We start from the raw sequence: 21,492 nt of genomic DNA on the forward strand, positions 1-21,492 counted from the left end.
GCAAACTGCCAAAAGAGGGAGCCAGGGGGAGCCCAGGGTGGCAGTACCAATGTGGTTCACTTATTAAGGTGCAGGGCAACCCGCCGAACTATTATGGCATCATCAATAGGTTGCTGGTCTGCATGGTGCACCACATGTATCAGAATGGTCTGACACTTTGTGTCTAGTCTGTGGAGGAGTATGCACCAAGCAGCCACCCCCCTCTATATTAGGAGGTTGTGTGAGTGGCTGATTCATCGGTGTCCAGCACAGCTGTAATTGGCTCCATCATTTGGCAGTTTGCTACCTGCATGCTGAGGTGGTGCACATGTTTGTCATCCTGAGTCAGTAAGTATATGGCTGTTTTCAGTGATTGTTTGCTTTTATATTCCCCCTTCTGTGACCTGGTTACAAAAGTGGAATTGAAAAACTTGAGAAGACAGTGGTTGTGAATGACTTTGCAGTAAGAGGTGTCAAACCCATTCAGGATTACAAGAACATTCTAACAAAAGATGTTATTTGTTTTACAGATCGTGGCCGGAGACCGTAAAAAATACCCAACTGCTACTAAATCCTCTCTTAGGAAAACACAATGTTCAATGTTCGTTCGTCCACGTTGTGCTTTGATTCTATAGAAATTATTTTTGTAAATAAAAGTGCATTTCTCTTATAGAAGTTGTCTGATATCTTAAATTTTTCATGCTATTTCAGGAACTTTTTGGAATCACCTTTTGGGAATTTTTGATTCAGTATGTTTTTAAACAATTGCTGGGGTTGCCTGGATGTGTCGAGATGGGGAAGAGTATATCGCTTTTGAATGGAACTAATTATTACGTAATGCATATACTATGATCCAACTTCAAGGTGTTGGAGGGTTGCCTGGCAGTTGTTTGATTGAGCTGAAGTTTTGCTCTGCCTGTTTTTTTGATTGGATTAGAATTACGGTGGATTCAGACGACTGTATATCGGCTCGGTTTTCACGCCGAGCCGATATACGGTGTCCTCATCTGCAGAGGGGGGGGGGGGGGGGATGGAAGAGCCAGGAGCAGGAACTGAGCTCCTGCCCCCTCTCTGCCTCCTCTCCACCCCCTCTGCACTATTTGCAATGAAGGAGGTGGGATGGGGGTGGGGCTAAGTAGTGGGATATAGCCACGCCCCATCCCGCCTCTCCATGGTGGGCCTGATTTTCCCCCTGGACATGAGGCCTTAGGCTGTCCTCCTGACTACTCAATCAAGATGGCCAGAGCTCACGTTCACCTGCCACTCAACTCACTCCAATTCTCCACGTTGCCCCTTATTTTACAGGGTAATCTGTATGGTGTTCATATCCTTCTCTGCACAATCTATGCCCCTAAGGGTGAATGCCCACGGATGGAATGGCTATGCTTTTCCTGCTGCGGAAAAACGCGCGTAAAGTCCGCAGCTATTAGGTTCTATTGAACCTAATAGCTTTCTGCCTGCCAATGCTCGCATGCGGAATTCTACCGAGGATTTCCGCAACGTGTAAAAAATCGTGGCATGTTCTATTTTCTGTGGATTTACGCCACAGGAGGTCTCCATTAATATAGCATTAATGAAGACCGCGGAAATATGCGATCACCAGCAGGCACTTTTTTATTTTTAATCGTGGTACTCCTACAGTGTATATCCGCAGGTGTATCCGGCGTCGCTCGTAGGCATGAGCCCTAACTCCAACCAGCATCCATTTCTGTCTTCCATGCTTTCCCAGATATCCTCCATGAAAGGTGCTGCATTTCTTCTAGGCAGCAACTTTAATGTAGTCTTTAGTAAAATAAGAGATAAGTTCACACTCTGAGCCGCCCTTATCTCTCAGGCAGTCCCGTCTCACTCTTGGGTTTTGCAAACATTTACTCACAAATGGACTCTATAGCCTTTGGTGAATACACAGTCCTAGAGCCCATAACGACACCATTCCCCCCCTCCCCCCACACACACATACCCATACTCAAATTGACTATTTCTTTGGGAATATCCATGCCCTAAGAGGTTTAGTCTTTGCAATCATGGGGCCTTTTACCTGATCCGACCATGCCGTGGTAATAGATATTGACCTGACCTCCCTCATCCACTTCTCATTCACAGCTGATCATCTGTAAACTGTTAATGGCTTATCCCACAGACTTCTCAGGTCAGAGTAAACCTGGAAAACGTCATGCAGATCCAGGTGGAAGCGTGTTGAAAATTGTGCACGCAGATTTTGCCCTCGGGTTCAACAGCTGCGAATTTTGTGCCCTCTTTCACAGGTGGCTTCCACTCTGAGATGTTGGCAGTGAAAAGGCCCATTTAGACACAACGATTATCGTGTTTAAAATTTGCTCAAAAGCCGTCTTTTTAACGAGAAACGTTGTTTGTAACCGCACTGACAGCGTGCAGTTTTCATTATCCAGTCGCTCATCGTTGTCTTTTAGCATGCTGAAAGACAACGATGAGCCTTATCAGGGATTCACAGCGGGATACAGCGGTCCAGCTGTGTTCTCCATAACTGGCACAGAGCGCTCGGCTGTATAACAGCTGGGCGCTCCGTGCAGAAAACCTCTGTATGCAGAAGACAAGCGGGGACACCCAGCTTGTCTTCTGCATCCTCTGCTGGGAGTGCCCGGCTGTATGACAGCTGGGCACTGCCACCGGGGAACAGCTGGATGCAGAGAACAAGTGGCTCCCGCTTGTCCTCTGCGTCCTCCGCTGGGAGCGCAAGGTTATCTCTCAACGTTTGAGCGATCATCTGGTAATGTAAATGACACAACGATTATCACTCGAGACGTCTTTTGAGCAATAATCGTTATGTCTTAATGGGCCTTAATCTGCCGTGTGAACTTGTAGCTGAAGCAATCAGGAATGGCCGTTTCCCATGAACACCGGTTACATCCCGCAAAAGAAAACACATTTTATTAAATTCCTTTATTTAAAAAAAAAAGGCTGGTAATGCGGTTTATGTTTATATTTGTTGGCCTCATATCCAAAATCCAAATACCTAAAGAAAAATATTTTTGTGTTGTTCATAAAATTTAAGTTTGGATATTTCGTGTTATTCTGTGAAAAAAAAGAACACATCTGGACCTCAATAGGCTAGATAGCCATATAAATGATGGTGTAGGTGTGTCACGCGCACATATGAAGATGCCCTGATGCGCAAAACAGAACAGTAAATTAGGCAGACGCACGCAAATTGTGCTGAAGCCTGTGCCCGTACATAGGCATCAGTGGGTTCTACTCGTTGCACAATGCGTAAATACGTGCAAAATATGCATGAAGCCTGCGTGTTCGCGCACAAAACAGTTGATTTTTTTCTGCTTGTAAATGGCTTCCGCACACGAGCGGTTATTCGTTCGCGAGAATGACGGGGTTGCGCTCTGAATGGCGCATTTTCTTTGGGTTGTTGCTTGCCGTCGCCTCTGTGTTTTTTTTAACATTCACGCAGCAGCTGGAAATATATGCGAATAAAGATCGGGACGCGACTCGGTCAAATCTGCATTCATGCGATTATACGGTGCGTACGTAAAAATGCATACGGTGAAGGAGCCCTAAAAAAAACACGTCCTATTTTTTTGCATGCGTGAGAAATGTGCGATCATAAAGAGGGAAATAAGAACAAATCCAGTGAAATCAGTGCGTTCTACTTTCGCACGCAAATACGTCCGAAGAAACCGGAGTGGAACAGAGACAGTCAGCGCAGACAGCAACTACACCTGGGACAGACACTGCACGCAGCGGCCGCCAGATGGCGCTCTCTCTGTGGAGATGATACCAGGAGCTGGGAGCCCGGGATGGAAATAGAAGCCGCTGTCCTGAGCGCCGACTGCATACACTGGTCCCCGAGGATGGTGTCCTCCCCCGGCACCTCCTACCTCCATACATAGGCAGTCTTACATCACGGCGGGGAGGCCGTCTGCTCGGTGCTTATAGATAGCGCCGGCCATCCTCCTCATCCTGACCTCATGGTGGAGAGCTGATGGCCGGCGGCGCTCACACTGAAGCGCTGTGGACGGTGAGTGCTGCGGCCGCGGGGGGGTGCTGTGTCGCCGCTGCGGCCGGTTACCAGGGCAACGAGAGCCGGGCTGTGAGGAGAGGCGGCGGAGGGATGCAGCGCGGGCGAGTGGTGACAGGGCTGTGTGCTACGACCGGCATTACTCCCGCATGGCATCAGGACCGGCTCGGGATTACCGCTATAGATAAATACTGATCCATATTTGCCCAATAAAAGATAAAAATCACAAAAAAATCGGTCATGCGGCATTTTTAACCCCTTAAGGACGCGGCCCTATTTTTTTCTCCCATTGTCGTTTTTTCATCCCCTCCCCTTTTAAAAAATCGTAACTCCTTTAGTTATCCATCACCGCTTGCTTTTTTTTGCGGGACGAGTTGTATTTTTCACTGGTGCTATTTAATGTACCATATAATGTACTGAAAAACATTAAAAAATTCTAAGGGGAGTGAAATGAAAAAACAAAACGAAATTCCACCATCTTTCGGTGCGTTTCTTTTTGTCTACAGCGCACAAATGGCAACAAAAGTGACCTGATAGCTTTATTCTGTGGGTCAGTACGATTAATACAATACTAAACTTGTATGGTTGTTGGGGTTTTTTTTTTTTTTTTTGCTGTACTACTTTTTATTTTTTTCAAAGATATTTAATTTTTTTAAATTATTTTCCGCCGCCATCTTCTGCACACAATAGCTTTTTTGTTTTTCCGTCGACCTAGTTTGGCGAGGGCTCATTTTTTGCGAAACGTCCTGTAGTTTCCGTTGGTACCATGTTGGAGAACATACGTCTCTTTATTGCATTTTTTTCTTCTAGGCGGGTTGACCAAAAAAGCGCATTTCTGGCATTCTTTATTTTTTTTTCTGCCAACATTTACAGTGCGGGGTAAATAATGCGTTATTTTGATGGATCGGACTTCTACGGACGCGGCAATACGAAATATGTATTTTTGTTTTATTATTTAGATTCTTTTATTATAAATATGGCAAAAAAGGTTTTATTTTAAACTTTTATTACTTTTTATTTATTTCTTTTTTTATAATTAGTAAGACTTTTTAAAACTTTTATTTATTTATTTTTTTAGTCCCCAGAGGGGACAAGTACTTGCGATGCTCTGATCGCTCCTGCAGTTTGATTTAATACCATGGCATTACATTATACTGCTGTCTGACAGGCAATCTATCAAGCCACCCCACAGGCATGGCTTGATAAGCATGCTGCCAAGAAAGGACTCGAGCCTTAAAGGGGTTGTCCCGCGCCGAAACGTTTTTGTTTTTTTTTCAACAGCCCTCCCGTTCGGCGCGAGACAAACCCGATGCACTGGTTAAAAAAGAAAACCGGACAGTGCTTACCTGAATCCCCGCGCTCCGGTGACTTCTTACTTACCTGGTGAAGATGGCCGCCGGGATCTTCTCTATCGGTGGACCGCAGGGCTTCTGTGCGGTCCATTGCCGATTCCAGCCTCCTGATTGGCTGGAATCGGCACGTGACGGGGCGGAGCTACACGGAGCCGCTCTCCGGCACGAGCGGCCCCATTCAGAAGAGAAGAAGACCGGACTGCGCAAGCGCGTCTAATCCGGCGATTAGACGCTGAAAATTAGACGGCACCATGGAGACGAGGATGCCAGCAACGGAACAGGTAAGTGAATAACTTCTGTATGGCTCATATTTAATGCACAATGTACATTACAAAGTGCATTAATATGGCCATACAGAAGTGTATACCCCACTTGCTTTCGCGGGACAACCCCTTTAAAGAAGGACCTTGGTTGCCATGACACTCGCACGGCAACCCACGTTTCATTCTAGGGGGCTGTACGGGACCCCGGAACATCTGTTGAGGGATTTAAATGCAGTTGTCAGAATTGACAGTGGCATTTAAAGGGTTAATACCTCTGATAAGCGGCACGGCTTACCAGAGCTGTTGTGGGCCGGTGACGTCTGTAAGAAACAGCCAGGAGCCACGATGTATGTAGAGAGCTTGCCCCGCAATATCTCTTCACACATACCCCAAAACTGCAGGACATAAGTACACCCTGCAACGCTAAGGGGTTAAAAAATGTCCGCGAAAAATACGACTATGTGAAAATATACAAAACTTCACAAAACATGGACCAAATATGGAGCTAAAATACGCTCATCTGAAACCAGCATGGGGGGGGCACTCACACGGGCGAGTTCTGGCCAATAGCCATATGGATGGAACTTTCCCATGAACATACCGCACTGACGCATTACCTCCTACAGGATCTTTTTTTAAAATTGCATCGCATTCATATGCGCATGCAAAAAATGCAGTAAAACACACACGCACTGCCCAAAAATGCAACGCCTGTCGCGCTAATATGTAGCACACATGCGCACGTAAATACGTTTACGCCCCTGTGAAGGTCGACCTTCAACTTGCGCTTCTAGGTGTTAGCGCAATGCATTTTTGCTTTAAAAAAAACGTACCGCATCTACGTACTTGTGGTTTTAATGTGAATGGCAGTGATTGAACCAATCACAGCCATTCTTCAAGCACTGACTGTGATTGGCTAAGCGGCAGCCAATCACAGTCAGCGCTTCGAGCCGCCGTGGATTTTTCAATCCCCAGCCAGAAAATGAAGAAGAAGATCAGTGCCGGGACCGGGGAAGAAGCTGCAGCGGCGGCCCGGACAGCGCGGGAGAGGTGATGTCTACTTTTTTTCCCCCTATAGTTACAGTTTATTTTTGGGGTAGGGCTTATATTTCAACCCCACCCCTCTCTCCCCCGAAAATCCTCACATGTGATGCTACAAAGTTGCGGTATTGCAGCGAGAAGGTGCAGCGATGCGATATTGCATGGTGCAGCGATGCGATATCACTGCGATTTTCTCGTGGCGATGCCGTGTCACCCGTGTGAAGGCGTCCTAACTTGTGATCGTTTGCTTATACCATATAGTAAAATTCTTAACTAATGCAGTATATGTTATTACTCCATGCAATTTATTAAGACGCGCTATAGGCATGTCTTAATAGATAGAAGTAAATGGTTGCCCTGGTGGTCTTCAGAAGGCCCCTGGCTGCTATGACACCTAGATGATACCCCATGATCTCATATGCCTCACCCGAGGCAGCCTCACCTGATGTCCCCAGCACTAAGTGTCCAGCAACAAGTGTTGATGCTGTAGAATGATGCAGTTATACAGCGCAGTTACTAATAATCATCTACCTTCTCTCTTTCACCAACAGGTATGTTTCACTCATCCATTGCTCCACTCCATCTGAATTTGATTGCTCCGCCTTCCCTCCACTGAATCTGCTGTGATACCTTTAAATTTGTCATAATCTGTGCGCAATGGTATGTTTCACTCATCCATTGCTCCACTCCATCTGAATTTGATTGCTCCGCCTTCCCTCCACTGAATCTGCTGTGATACCTTTAAATTTGTCATAATCTGTGCGCAATGGTATGTTTCACTCATCCATTGCTCCACTCCATCTGAATTTGATTGCTCCGCCTTCCCTCCACTGAATCTGCTGTGATACCTTTAAATTTGTCATAATCTGTGCGCAATGGTATGTTTCACTCATCCATTGCTCCACTCCATCTGAATTTGATTGCTCCGCCTTCCCTCCACTGAATCTGCTGTGATACCTTTAAATTTGTCATAATCTGTGCGCAATGGTATGTCCCATTGCTTCATATAAATTGAATTGACTCTATTTGTACTTTATGTATTTTCCTCATCACCTCCCCCAAATATTTTTCTCCCTGTCTCATCTTAGTGTTGCTGGACACAGTTTGTTTTTGTAAGAGGGCAATAAAGCGCCCCCCCATCTTGTTCCTTAGCCATCTAAAGGTGGGGTCAGCTGGTTGACTAGTGATATGTAACAAGCCACTCCCAGCTGAAGTCCTGGAGCCAGAACTTTAAAGTCAGTTCTACCCTCCATGCCTCACCCGATGTCCCCAGCACTAAGTGTCAAGCAACAAGTGTTGATGCTGTAGAATGATGCAGTTATACAGCGCAGTTCGACAGTGCAGGAGACAGGTAACATGCACAACTACCCAAAGCCTGGAGGGAAATACTCTCCTCTTAGCACTGATCTCCTTCACTATCCTCTTTTCAAGCCTTAACACTTTCTTCCAACGCCCAGCCCCAACACACTCCATCCACATCAGCCCTTCCCTCCTCTCCTCACCTATGTATGGCTCCCATGCACTGTTCAACTTCCTAAGACGCCTTCAACCCCCTAATACTGCAAAGAAACACCTCAGACACCCACACAAATCCCCTAGCCACGTGCTCACCCTTGCTACTCTGCTACTCCTAGCTGCAGGGGACATCTCTCCCAACCCAGGCCCACCCCGTACTGTTCTCTACCAAAATGCCCCCCCTGCCCCATTCAAATGCGCCCTATGGAACTCCCAATCTGCGTGTAACAAACTCCCAACTATCCATGACCTTTTCACCACTAAACACTTGAACTTGCTCGCCCTCACGGAAACCTGGATACAGCAGTCCGATTCTACCTCCCCCGCTGCATTGTCCTATGATGGCTTGCAGTTCTCCCACACCCCCAGATCGGATGACAGACGCGGTGGAGGAGTAGGCATCATCCTCTCCCCAAACTGTACCTTCCAGGTCATTCCCGCAGCTCCCTCGCTTACCTTTCACTCCTTCGAAGTCCACACCCTGCGACTCTTCCGCCCACTGCCTCTGCGTGTCGCAGTTATTTACCGCCCCCCAGGTCCTACCCGCCTGTTCCTAGACCACTTTGCTGCCTGGCTCCCCCACTTCCTATCCTGTGAAATCCCAACCCTCATCCTTGGTGATTTCAACATTCCTACTAACGACTCTAGCTCCTCATCTGCCTCCCGGCTCTTAACACTTACCTCCTCCCTTGGCCTATCGCTAATCTCTGACTCCCCCACTCATAGAGATGGTAACACTCTCGATTTAGTTTTCCTCCGTCTCTGCTCTGCTTCTCACTTTACTAACTCCCCACTTCCACTCTCGGATCACAACCTTCTCTCTTTCTCCATCAGGCACCCTAGCATCTCTCCTGACCCTCCTATCTATCGCACCTCTAGGAACCTCCAGTCTGTCCGCACTAAACAGTTTGCTGAAACTATTCAGTCCTCCCTATCGCCCATCTCTCGCCTCCCCTGCCCTAACCTGGCAGCCGAATACTACCACACCACCCTCAGCCGTGCCCTGGATGAAGTGGCACCGCCCGTGACGCGAGCTGTCAAACGCAGACCACGGCAACCCTGGCTCACGTCCCAAACGCGCTTCATCCGGCGGTGCTCTAGGTGCGCCGAGCGGCTGTGGAGAAAGTCAAAGCTGCCAGCAGACTTCCTCCACTTCAAATTCATGCTTAAAATGTATAACCTAGCCCTTCACCATGCCAAACAAGTCTATTTCACCTCCCTTGTCTCCTCACTATCCCACAACCCCAAACAACTCTTTGAGACCTTTCACTCCCTCCTCAGCCCCAAGGAACAGGCCCCTGCGACAGACCTGACTGCTGGAGAACTAGCTGCCTATTTCAAAGAAAAAATTGACCACATTCGAAAAGAAATCTCTGAAAGCTGCATGGTTAGCCCTGATCCCAGCTCCATCAGCACTGCACCCAGCACCTACTCACTATCTACGCTAGAACCAACGACAGAGGAAGAAGTCTCCAGGCTCCTTTCCACTGCCCGCCCTACCACCTGCGCCAGCGACCCTCTCCCCTCTCACCTCCTCCGCTCCCTTTCCCCAGCTCTCATTACTCACCTTACCACAATCTGCAACCTCTCCCTAACCTCTGGCACTTTTCCCTCCTCATTCAAACACTCCATTATATCCCCTCTGCTTAAAAAACCAACTCTGGACCCGACTAATGCTGCTAACTACCGACCCGTCTCAAACCTCCCCTTTATCTCCAAATTACTGGAACGCCTGGTCTACTCTCGGCTTACTCGCTTTCTCTCTGACAACTCACTCCTCGACCCCCTCCAGTCTGGTTTCCGCTCTCTACACTCGACCGAAACTGCCCTTACAAAAGTAACAAATGACCTGATGACTGCAAAGTCGAGAGGTGATTACTCTCTACTAATCCTCCTTGACCTGTCTGCTGCATTTGACACTGTCGACCATAATCTCCTTCTCACTATGCTCCACTCTATTGGTCTAAAGGATACTGCTCTCTCCTGGTTCTCCTTCTACCTCTCTGACCGCTCTTTCAGTGTTTCCTTTGCTGGTTCTATCTCTGCTCCACTTCCTCTCGCTGTCGGGGTACCCCAGGGCTCGGTCCTTGGTCCCCTTCTTTTCTCTATCTATACTGCCCCAATTGGACAAACCATCCACAGATTCGGCCTCCAATACCATCTCTATGCTGACAACACCCAACTATACACCTCCTCTCGTGAGATCTCTGGACCATTCCTCCAAAATATCACCGACTGTCTGTCCGCTGTCTCTAACACTATGTCCTCCCTTTTTCTCAAATTAAACCTCTCTAAATCTGACCTCCTTGTCTTTCCACCTTCTAACCGACCTCCCCTCAACATCTCCATTCCAGTGTCTGGCACCATCATAACCCCCCGACGGCATGCCCGATGCCTTGGGGTCACACTGGACTCTGACCTCTCCTTTGCCCCCCATATCCAATCTCTGGCCCAAACATGCCACATGCACCTCAGAAATATTGCTAAAATACGTCCGTGCCTAACCACGGACATGCTAAAGACGCTCGTGGTTGCGCTCATCCACTCCCGGCTTGACTACTGCAACTCGCTACTCATTGGCCTCCCCCGCACTAGACTCGCTCCGCTCCAATCCATACTAAATGCAGCAGCTAGACTCATTTTTCTATCCAGTCGTTATTCAGACGCCTCTGCATTATGCCAGTCGCTGCATTGGCTGCCCATCCACTGCAGAACTAAATTTAAACTCCTCTACCTCACTCACAAAGCTCTGCATGGCGCTGCGCCACCATACATCGTCTCCCTACTGTCAGTACACCACCCAGCCCGCTCACTCTGATCGGCTAACACACTAAGACTAAACACCCCTGTAATACGAACCTCTCATGCTCGCCTACAGGACTTCACTAGAGCAGCACCCATACTCTGGAATGCTCTACCCCAAGGCATCCGGACAATTCCCGATGCACGAAATTTCAGACGTGCCTTAAAAACGCACCTCTTCAGGGAAGCATACCAAATCTCCTGACCTAGTCCCTCGCCCCTCCCTATGGTGCTCCACCCTGTTTGCCTTCTGATAAATGATCTGTACATAATATTTCCTATTGCCTGTGTTCCCCACCCCCTGCACCTCCTGTACCACCCTCAACCCATTTGTGTCTAACCCAATGTATCTCACATTGTAATTGTATTGTTTTGCATTTATCCATGCCTGAAAGCGCTGCGGAATAAGTTGGCGCTATACAAATAAAGATTATTATTATTATTATATTTAACGTGGTGCCTTTTCTGGCATTTTTCGTGACCTATAGAGGAGCTAATAGAAAAACGCTAAACGTACAGCCTACTGCGACTGCAAATAAATGCAACTGACCCAAAAAACACACGAGTGCGGTTTTTTTACTATAAAAATACTGTAAACGCAGCATTTTTCTGAAAAACACAATGGGGGGGGGGGGGTTATGATGGGCAAACGCCAGAATTCTGGTGTCAAAAAAGTCCTACTTTTTATCCTTTTCCCACCATCTTTGGCACTTATGCCAGAAACTGACATAAATGATCATAGCTACCATAGATTTATATTTCTGCTTCACAGACTGGCTAATGATGCGCCAAATGTACTAAGAGGCATACACCTGTGCCCCTATGTGGGAAACCACTTTAAAAGGGGTATTCTTATTTCAGCTCATCCAATGGGATTAACTCCTTTGTACATCACAGCCCGGGTGTTCACGAGAATGAAACGATTACCCAACGAACAAGTGTTTACTTGTGGGCATATTTACAGCTTGATGGTTGGGTGAACGTTCTCACCCGAACGTTGGGCCGTGTGGAAGACCCTTTAGCGCTTCCAGGAGTGTGCTGCTGCATATTGGTGGAAATTGACTAAACCTGGCATTTTTGACACGTCCGTGCGCCTGGCGTACATTTCTGGCGTAATTATACATAAATCTGTAGGTCCAGGATGACCATGCCCCTTTCCTACAAGCCCCACCAAGCTCCTCTGTCCCCAGCTGTGAGTGCTGTCGAAAATCAGTGCCGACGGCTTCTGGTGCGTGTAATACTAATACAGAATGATGATTCCAGGGGTACAGGGAATGTTTTGCCCCCCTGGAATCATCGTACTATACCACTATTACATCCACTGGATTATATTCATTTTCTGCACTGGTACATCTGAGCACTGCTGACGTTATCAGTGAACCCAGCCTAATGGACAAACCCTGCCCTGTTTGTTTTACTTCACTATCTACTGGAAAACAGAACTGGCTGTTGGGACGCCTACTATGTAAATGATCCAATGCTATTAACCCCTTTGTATGGCGCTCCTTCAGAAGTAGATTGCAGCACTGTACCATCCCAATGCACTTGGACATCAGGGCACCCAGAAAATTGGTGTCCGGTTGTTTAACTTCTTAGATGCCGCTCTAGTGACCATGGCATATAAGGTGTTGGACTAAGGGAGAGGGTTCGCCTATCAGCTCATCAGCATGACACTACTGCGAAAGGTGAAGCCTTAGCCACTCTCGCACACAACTGTAATTTTACAGCCATTTTCGGATGCGTTTTTTAACACAACCCATCATTGTGATGAAGTGTGTTAAGCACAAAAATGCTGCAAAATAGAGCAGCCAACGCTTGAAAATCGCGGCCTATAAAAAACCCCCGCCTTCGAGCGCATGTCTGCGAGGCTCCATTGAAGTCAAGGGAGCGTTTTACCGCGGTGTTTAAAACGCCACGGTAATCGTGGTAAAAAGCGCATGTGTGAGAGTGGCCTTACTATGGCAGCTGGTGGCCTAACAAAAGCCCCAGGTCTGCCCTAAGCATCTGTCTATTAATGATACCAACATAAAGCTGACATATGGTTAATCATTATATGTGGTACGGCCATCTGTCTGACAAGTAGGGAAACTCAAAGGCTGAAAACTCCAAATTCTCCCAAAACTTCTGGAAATTTCAGACTTTTCTCTGAATATACACAAGGCGTACCGACACGATGTGTCATTGTAAGCTCAAAGCACTTGGATGAGAAAGAGTATTAAAAATGTAATACCATTAGAGATGAGCGAGCATACTCGCTAAGGACAATTACTCGATCAAGCATTGCCCTTAGCGAGTACCTGCCCGCTCGGGAGCAAAGATTCAGCTGCCAGCGGCGGGCGGGGAGCGTTGGGGGAGAGCGGGGAGGAACAGAGGGGAGATCTCTCTCTCCCTCTCCCCCCTGCTCACCGCCGCAACTCACCTGTCACCCGCGCCGGCATGCTCGATCGAGTAATTGTCCTTAGCGTGTATGCTCGCTCATCTCTAATTACCATATAAAGTGACACATTTAAAATTTTTTACTGCGTTTGTAAATGGTTAATAAAGTTTTAGTTTAAAATAAAAAAGCACCCTCCCCCACCCAAAAAAATATTATTTCATAATAAAAATACAATGCATAGAACTCCAACGTTCACATGAATTCAGTGACTCCATTTAACCCTTTCTCCTACGTGTTGGTTTCATTTTAGGTCCTCGAGTTGGGTCCTTAGAACCGTTTCATACCCGTTTTAGTCAGTGAGCCTCCAGCTATGATGTTCTGGCATTTCATTGTATTTGTAAAAGGTGGTACTGCTGAAATCGTAGGGACCCCCCCAAATAATATAAAGACTGATCAATAAATGATATGTACCCCAGAACACATAGAGTAATGAACATTTCAACCATCATTATCGTGCAAAAGTACTAAAACACGGAAAAACTATACTGTGTCCTTCTTCTAGTCAAAAAATCACAAGCCAAACAAAGCTGAATCTGACTGGAGGCGGGTTCACACGGGCGGACCGGATTCCGCATGTGGGAGGCCCCCAAAGGATTGCGACTGTGAGCCCCGTTGGCGTCCCTGCATACCTGAATTTTTTTTTATATTGCGGCTGAGCGCTGCAGCTCGCTGCTGGTCGTGCACAATACAGTTTTGTTTTTATGTTTGTACTTCCCGCGCCGTCGCTAAGCAATGACATGGGTACCCGCAGGCCATGTGCAGTGTTAATTGCATGTGGGCTACAGGTTGGACAACCTCCATTGACTTCAATAGAGGTCGTCTACGCAGAGTGTGGTGTGATTTTTACATTTATTACTTTATTTTTTATTTTTCCCTCCGCTTGCGGAATACGCAATTTGTATCTGTGAGCAGAAAAGAGATTTTTTTAAACATGCCTGTAAATGGGGGGGAGGTACCCGCAGCCCATGCGCAATGTCAATAGTGAATGGGCTGCGGGTCAGATAACGTCAATGGAGGTCATCCACGGTAGAATAGAGCATGCTGCAATTTTTTTTTCTGCTCGCGGAATAAGTAATTTGTTTCCACAAGTATGAAGGAAAAAGCGATTTTACCTACCTTTCAATGCATGCTATTTGCTGCGGATCCTCCGTGCGGACGCTGACTGCTGATTCCACAGTAGAAATCCAGTCGTGTAACGCCGGCCCAACCGCAGTATTTGGTGTGTGCACTTGGAGAAAACTTCAGAATATATATAGTAATATATAGGTTTTTTCTGACTATAGAGTCTCTAGTGTAGTTGTACATCTGGTTCTACCACTTCTTTTTCCATGCCGGTTAGATGCAGTTTGCCGCACAACACTAGTAGACGTCTTGACTCTTTTGACATTCCGACTCGCAGAACCGTTTTCACTTCACATATAACAGATTGCACAGTCCTGTATATCTCATGTAGACTGAAGGCACATGATGGTGAAAGGGGAACATAAAAATGCCCAGTCCTGACCTGCTGATGTGGTTTCTGTTCTTCCCGTAGGTGGAGATGCCGAGTACCCCAGACACGAGTGATGGAACCCTCCCTAATGATGGAAGTGTATTAGCAGATCGTAACGGCCATCAGCAGCACAACCAGAACGCCACAGCATGTAGGAAAATAAAGGCCTTTTGTGCTTGTCCTCCACGAGGGCTTCTTGCGCTTACGATTACTAACGGTACACTAAGATTTTAATTGACGGTTATCATTTTATTGCAGATTTTCTACTTTTGTGACAATTGATGAAAGCTTTCTTGACATTTTCTCATTGCAGTTATCATGATAACACTAATCTGGGCCGTCTTGTGGTCCATAACCGGTCCTGAGTGTTTACCTGGTGGAAATTTGTTTGGGATTTTCGCTCTGCTTCTCTGTGCTTTCATTGGTGGCAAAGTTGTCAGTCTCATTAGAATAAAAAATCTACCCCCGCTACCCCCACTACTTGGTAAGTGCAAAAGATGACCATTTCTCCTTCTACAAAATATTTCTTAATTCTGTGCCCATTTTGGAGGATCAATCTTACATAAAGTTGCCTTTACATGGGGCGATTATTATCGCTAGAACCATCAAATTCAGAGGACCGTCGTCCTGTGTACACACGGCCACCGATAGGGCCTTAAATGAGAAATTGCTCACTTCTCAGTTTCGCTTGGTTATTGGCAAGACTAAAAACCAAGTGACTGTCGTGTCGTGTGAACAGGAGTCATTCAATCTTTGAGCTACTGCCTGTTTACTGTAAATGGAAGTGAGCAGGCCAGAACAATCCCAGCCTGCTCCGCCCTAATTCACAGAACAGCTATCTCTCCTTTGTAAAATCACAGTCGCTGAGACATCCCGTGTAAAGGTAACTTTAGATACTTATGTAGCACAGCCATAACCTTTGCCATATGGATGCAAATAACGTGTTTCCCTGAAAATAAGACCCAGTCTTTAAGTACTTTTTGCCCCAAAAGAGGTGCTAGGTCTTATTTTCGGAAGATATTTTATTATACTTACCTAGCAGGCTCGGTCCAAGTCCCTCCTACCGCTTTCCTGAGCTCCGACGCGCTAAGCCGTGGCTTTGATTGGCTAATTCATAAAACCTACCTCCACAAGGCGATTGCTGTAATTGGTTCTTCCACTGCTGCTCAGTCAATCAATGCATTGTTCGATGAACCAAACAGAGCCATTGCATTGGTTCATCGAACGTTGTATTGATTGGCTGAGCAACACTCGAGAACTAATCAGAGCCATCGCTTTCTGGAGAAGGGATTTATGACTCCCGTAACCAGGAAGTGATCTTCTGTGGGCGAACGAGGTCTACTGGATGCACAACAGTGTTCCGAAGAGCTGCAGGAGGACCTGGACCGAGCCTGCTAGGTAAGTATTCTTTTTTTTTTTTTTTTATATAATGCAGCTACCGCTTATTTTTTGGGGTATGGCTTATATTTCAAGCCTCACGAAATTCACACCAAAATCAGGGTAGGGCTTATTTTCAGGGTATGTCTTATTTTTGTGGAAACAGGGTGTATAAACACACAACATTATTCCGATAAAATGTAGCAATTTCAGTGGACGATTAACCAAGCAGTGATACATGAGAATATCTTATTTAAAGCATACAATCGTATTTCTACATCATTTTACAGCACACATTTAGAATAAATCAACACACATTGTAATTACATTGCATTACTTACAGTGTCTTGTGCCGATCTCGGGCTACAGGCTGTATTGTAGCACAGAGTTGGAAGTAGTTCTTATCGTCGGTTCCTGTTCCAAGGCTTTGATCTGTATTTATTGATGAAGATCATTTTAAATGGTAGACCAGAGGGGGAGCCCATCATCTTTGGGGTGCATCCCCACTAACTTTACTCATTTTTAACCCTTTCCAATCCACTGTCTGACCTCTGAAGACATTATGATTTAAGCCTGTACAGCTCCGATGTTGGAAGACATCAGTCGGGGTTCTCTTACTGTATATTGCCAACCTCTCTGCTGTCGGAGCCTAGCCAACGTGTTACCTCATGCAGTACTGGCTTTAGCCAGCAGATAGCGCCATTGTATAACGGCAGAAAAAGAGTAAGCCCCCTAGGAAAACCAGGATACAAATTAGATTGGAAAAGGTTAAATGCAAGCAAAAGTGTAATGGATAATACATTCTATCTATGTCGTACTATAAAGTGACAATGAAGACATGCTTTGTACTTCTTCTGTTACCATAACTTGGTGAAGACATTTCTTCCATCACCTGTCTCTTACAACCACTCTTACATGTAATTCTCTGATACATAAAGGCTTTAAGGGCAGTACTCTGTCGTGATGGAGAGATTGAAGGTTTTCGCAGCGACGTCGTCTACTGCCCACGCCTGCCCCTAGCTAAAATTGTATGAACTAACAGTTTTAGACCAGATGATGATGTTTGACCGCTGTACAGTTGGCATTCTAATTTGTCCAAATACTGTTCAATGGTGTTGAAATCATGTCTTGGCATAAATAGAAAAAACAACAAATTATAAGGGGGAGATCAATACATTTCCCATTTAGTATTTCTCTGAAGTCACAATGACTATCTGAGCGCTTGCCAGTCTGCTTTTTTCCCACTGTAGGTTGTGTTTCCTCCATAGGTATGTTACTTGCTGGCTTCCTTATACGAAATATTCCATTTGTCACGGACCAAGTGCAGATCAGTTACAAGTGGTCTGCCGCCATGAGAAATATTGCTTTAGCAATCATATTGACACGTGCCGGACTTGGACTGGATCCAAAGGTAAGCCTTTTCAGAACTATGCCAGGTACAAGTAGTCATTTACCATGGCATCTATTTGCATGGGTCGGGGGTACAGATTACCTTTACCGATCAGCCACATCAGACCGAACAGCTATAACATTAAAACCACTGACAAGCGAAGGGAATAACATTGATTAATCTCATGACAATGCCCCCTGCCAGGGATTGGGATACATTAGGACTCAAGTGAACAGTCAGTTCTGGAAAGTGATGCTTTGGAGGCAGGAAAACTGGGAAAATGTGACGGCTAATGACTGGGTCAGAACTTGTGGGGTGATCTTAGGATCAGTGGTTAGTACCTATCAAAGGTTGTTAAAGAAAGGACAACCACAGAACGGTCAATAGTCATGGCTGCACAAGGCTTATGTGTTTTGAGAAGTGAGAAGTTAGCCCCTCTGATCCGAATCCAGTGACAAATGTCTGGTTGTTGGGAGCCCCAATTCTAGGACCCTCACTGATCACTAGAACGGGGTTCCTGAACACCTATTCCTCCTCCGTGCACAACTGCAGTAAGGTGCAGATTGAATGGAGCCGGCATATATCCTGCTACTCTGTTCTTTGACTATGTGGCTGACTGAAACATCCCAGCGCTAGAATTAACTGGTGAGGTTCCCAGCAATCCGATAGTTATCACCTATCCTGTGTTTAGGAAACAAAGCCATTCAATGCTAACCATAATAGAAAGGTGTCGGAACATACAGAGCATTGCAGCTTGGTATGTATGGGACTGCATAGAAGCATATCAGTTGAGAGTGCGTATGCTGATCCCTATCCACCCTTGTCCTAAAGCACTTACAGTGGGCATGTGAGCACTAAATAACCATAGAGTAATGGGAAGAAGGTTTCTGGGTATGATGAATCATATTTTCTTTTACATCGAGGAGACAGAAGAGATGGCACTAGTATGCACTATGGGAGGGAGGTAAGTGGGCAGAGACAGTGTGATGCTCTGTGCAATGTTTTACTGGATAACCTTGGGTTCTGGTGTTCATGTGGATATTACTTTGACCTGTACCACCAGTCTAAGGCCACTCTCACACATGCTGATTTTTACCACGATTAGCATGACGTCCCGAGCGCCGCGCTAACCGCAGTGCAATGCTCCCATTGATTTTAATGGGGCTTCACAGACTTGCGTTCGAATGTGGCGTTTCTAACGCCGCAGTTTTCGAGTACTGTCTGTTCTACTTTTGTGCGTTTTCGTGTTTCTTAACGCATCTCATCACCCATCACAATGATGGGGTATATCAAAAAGTACTGTCAAGCTCTGTACTGTACGTTTAAAAAAGCTGCTAGAAATCGAGGTAAAAATGTTGCGATTTTGAGCGGCATTTTCTGAACACATGTGTGAGAGTGGCCTAAGGCCGCTTGCAAACAGGCGGAAATTCCGCGGCGGGATTTCCCACGGAATTTCCGCCCTTGGAAGCTGCCATAGGATTGCGTTAGCAAACGCAATCCTAGGCAGACATCCATGGTTTGTCCGCGCGGAATCTCGCGCGGCAGACAAACCACAGCATGTTCTATCTCTCTGCGGGGCTCTGCGAGCCCCGCACAGAAATGTCCGTGCCCGGCCGCCAGCTCCGGTCTGTGCATGCGCCGGCTGCCCGGCAAGCCGACACATCAAACAGCCGGAGCTGCGGGCGCGGGTGAGTACGCGCTGCTCTCTGCAGGCGCTCGGGTCCCGCAGCGAGAATCCTCGCAACCGGATCCGACCCGCCCGTCTGCAGGCGGCCTAAATGTTGCAGACCAAGGACACCCCTCATGGCAGCAGTATTCCCTAACAGCGGTGACCTCTTTTAGCAGGATAATGGGCCCTGCCAGACTACAAAAGTTGTGGGGAAATGAATTGAAGGACATGACAAAGAGTTCAAGGTGTGGACTTAGCCCCCAAACTTAGAGGACTTAGAGGATCTGCTGTTAATGTATTGGTGCCAGGTACCAGAAGAGACCTAGAAGTCTTGTAGAGTCCATGGCTCGATGGGTCAGGGCTGTTTTGGCAATCGAGGGGGACCTACACAATATTAGGCAGGTGGTTTTAATGTTAGGGCTTGGTGTAAATCGCCATATTGTGTGATAGTATTCTGGCAGTGTCTTCTTTCAGATGTCGTTCACTTGTATATTCTTCAGCATAATTTTAGATTGCATATTTTTTAACACCATTGATTTTTATCAGTGGGGAAACCCTATGTAGATATCAAAATTAATAGGACATATGGTATATAGAAATCCGGATGTGGACTTAACAAATAGAACTGTATGGATATCTGCATTCTGACTGACAAACTCCTATAGGCATGAAATGTGCTTGTGGGATTTAGGTCATTGCTGACGCAGAATAGGTTTCTATCATTTACCTTTATAACTAAATGTCATCACATTTTATTACCCTTTCTGTCTTTTTTAGGCTTTAAGAAAATTGAAGGCGGTGTGTTTACGACTTTCTTTTGGTCCCTGCGCCATTGAGACCTGTTCAGCTGCTCTTCTTTCTTACTTTCTGTTGGGACTGCCACTGACGTGGGGATTTATGTTGGGGTAACTTCTCTCTTCAATGCACATCTGCTTACTGGTGTAGTGTTTACATTTAGGATAATTAACCCCCCCCCCAACAAACCCCCAATAATATTAGCGCTCACTTCAGTAGGTGCTGACTCTGCTAGTCATACTGTAACGTGCTTCAACACTGATGACCAAGGAGCTAGCTGTCTGTTTGCATAAAGTTGCTTATGTAGGAATCTGTGTATCAGCTCTGGTCTCTCAGCGGTGCTTAGTGAATGGAAGAGACGACTGAACCTTTTGTTCCTCCTTTGGCCCCAGGATTTACAGTCAAAAAGCAAAATGTTTAATTAATGCATATTGCAAAGTATGAGTTCTTGAAATGCACAGCTAACTTGGTGCACAAGCCCAGGAAACTTCAGATTAAAGCGCGTGAAATACAGTCATTGTAAAAAAAAAATCAAGCACCTAGAAGTTGTCAGAATCGAATGAAACTTTATATGTGCGATTGTAACATTAATAGAAGTGATTACGATATCAGAGCAAGAGGATCATTTATTGCAGAAAACTGAACACTTGAATGGAGGCTCTAGTACCCTGTTGTACCCCCTCTAGCTCAAATACAAGATGTGATACAGGCAGAAATGGAGGCTCTAGTACCCTGTTTTACCCCCTCTAGCTTGGATACAAGATGTGATACTGCCAGGCTTCGAGGCTCAAGTACCCTGTTGGGCCACCTCTTGCTTGGATACAAGATGTGATATGGGCGGACATGGAGGCTCTATTACCCTGTTGTACCACCTCTAGCTTGGATACAAGATGTGATACAGGTGGGCATGGAGGCTCTAGTACCCTGTTGGGCCACCTCTAGTTTGGATACAAGATGAGATATGGGTGGGCATGGAGGCTCTAGTACCCTGTTGTACCGCCTGTAGTTTAGATGCAAGATGTGATACCAGCGGGAATAGAGGCTCTAGTACCCTGTTGTACTGCCTCTAGTTTGGATACAAGATATGATACGACCAGGCATGGAGTCTCAAGTACCTTGTTGGCCATCTCTAGCTTGGAAACAAGATGTGATCCGGGCAGGAATCGAGGCTCTAGTACCCTGTTGTACTGCCTCTAGCTTGGATCTGAGATGTGATACGGCCCGGGCATGGAGGCTCTAGTACCCTATTGGGCCACCTCTAGCTTGCATTCAAAATGTGATACAGGCAGGCAAAGAGGCTCTAGTACCCTGTTGTAGTGTCTCTAGCTTGGGATACAAGATGTGATACAGGTGGGCATGGAGGCTCTAGTACCC

At 46.3% G+C, this 21,492-nt stretch overlaps 1 protein-coding gene across 2 annotated transcripts in view; it reads left to right on the forward strand.

Moving 5' to 3' along the window:
• The first annotated feature begins 3,783 nt into the window (after nt 1-3,783).
• LOC136572921 (sodium/hydrogen exchanger 9B2-like) overlaps nt 3,784-21,492 on the forward strand; it is a 46,261-nt gene continuing 28,552 nt past the window's right edge. The window contains exons 1-6 of one of the 2 annotated variants that reach the window (XM_066573951.1): nt 3,785-3,985; nt 7,193-7,628; nt 14,930-15,104; nt 15,201-15,371; nt 17,533-17,675; nt 20,101-20,228. In XM_066573951.1, the coding sequence (XP_066430048.1) occupies nt 7,626-7,628; nt 14,930-15,104; nt 15,201-15,371; nt 17,533-17,675; nt 20,101-20,228 (620 nt within the window). In that variant the 5' untranslated portion in view covers nt 3,785-3,985; nt 7,193-7,625. Of the gene's footprint in view, nt 3,986-7,192; nt 7,629-14,929; nt 15,105-15,200; nt 15,372-17,532; nt 17,676-20,100; nt 20,229-21,492 lie in introns of both variants that reach the window. The other variant, XM_066573950.1, reaches the window with a different exon arrangement.

Source organism: Eleutherodactylus coqui, chromosome 7 (assembly GCF_035609145.1).
Source record: "Eleutherodactylus coqui strain aEleCoq1 chromosome 7, aEleCoq1.hap1, whole genome shotgun sequence".
In the NCBI taxonomy this organism is placed as follows: domain Eukaryota; kingdom Metazoa; phylum Chordata; class Amphibia; order Anura; family Eleutherodactylidae; genus Eleutherodactylus; species Eleutherodactylus coqui.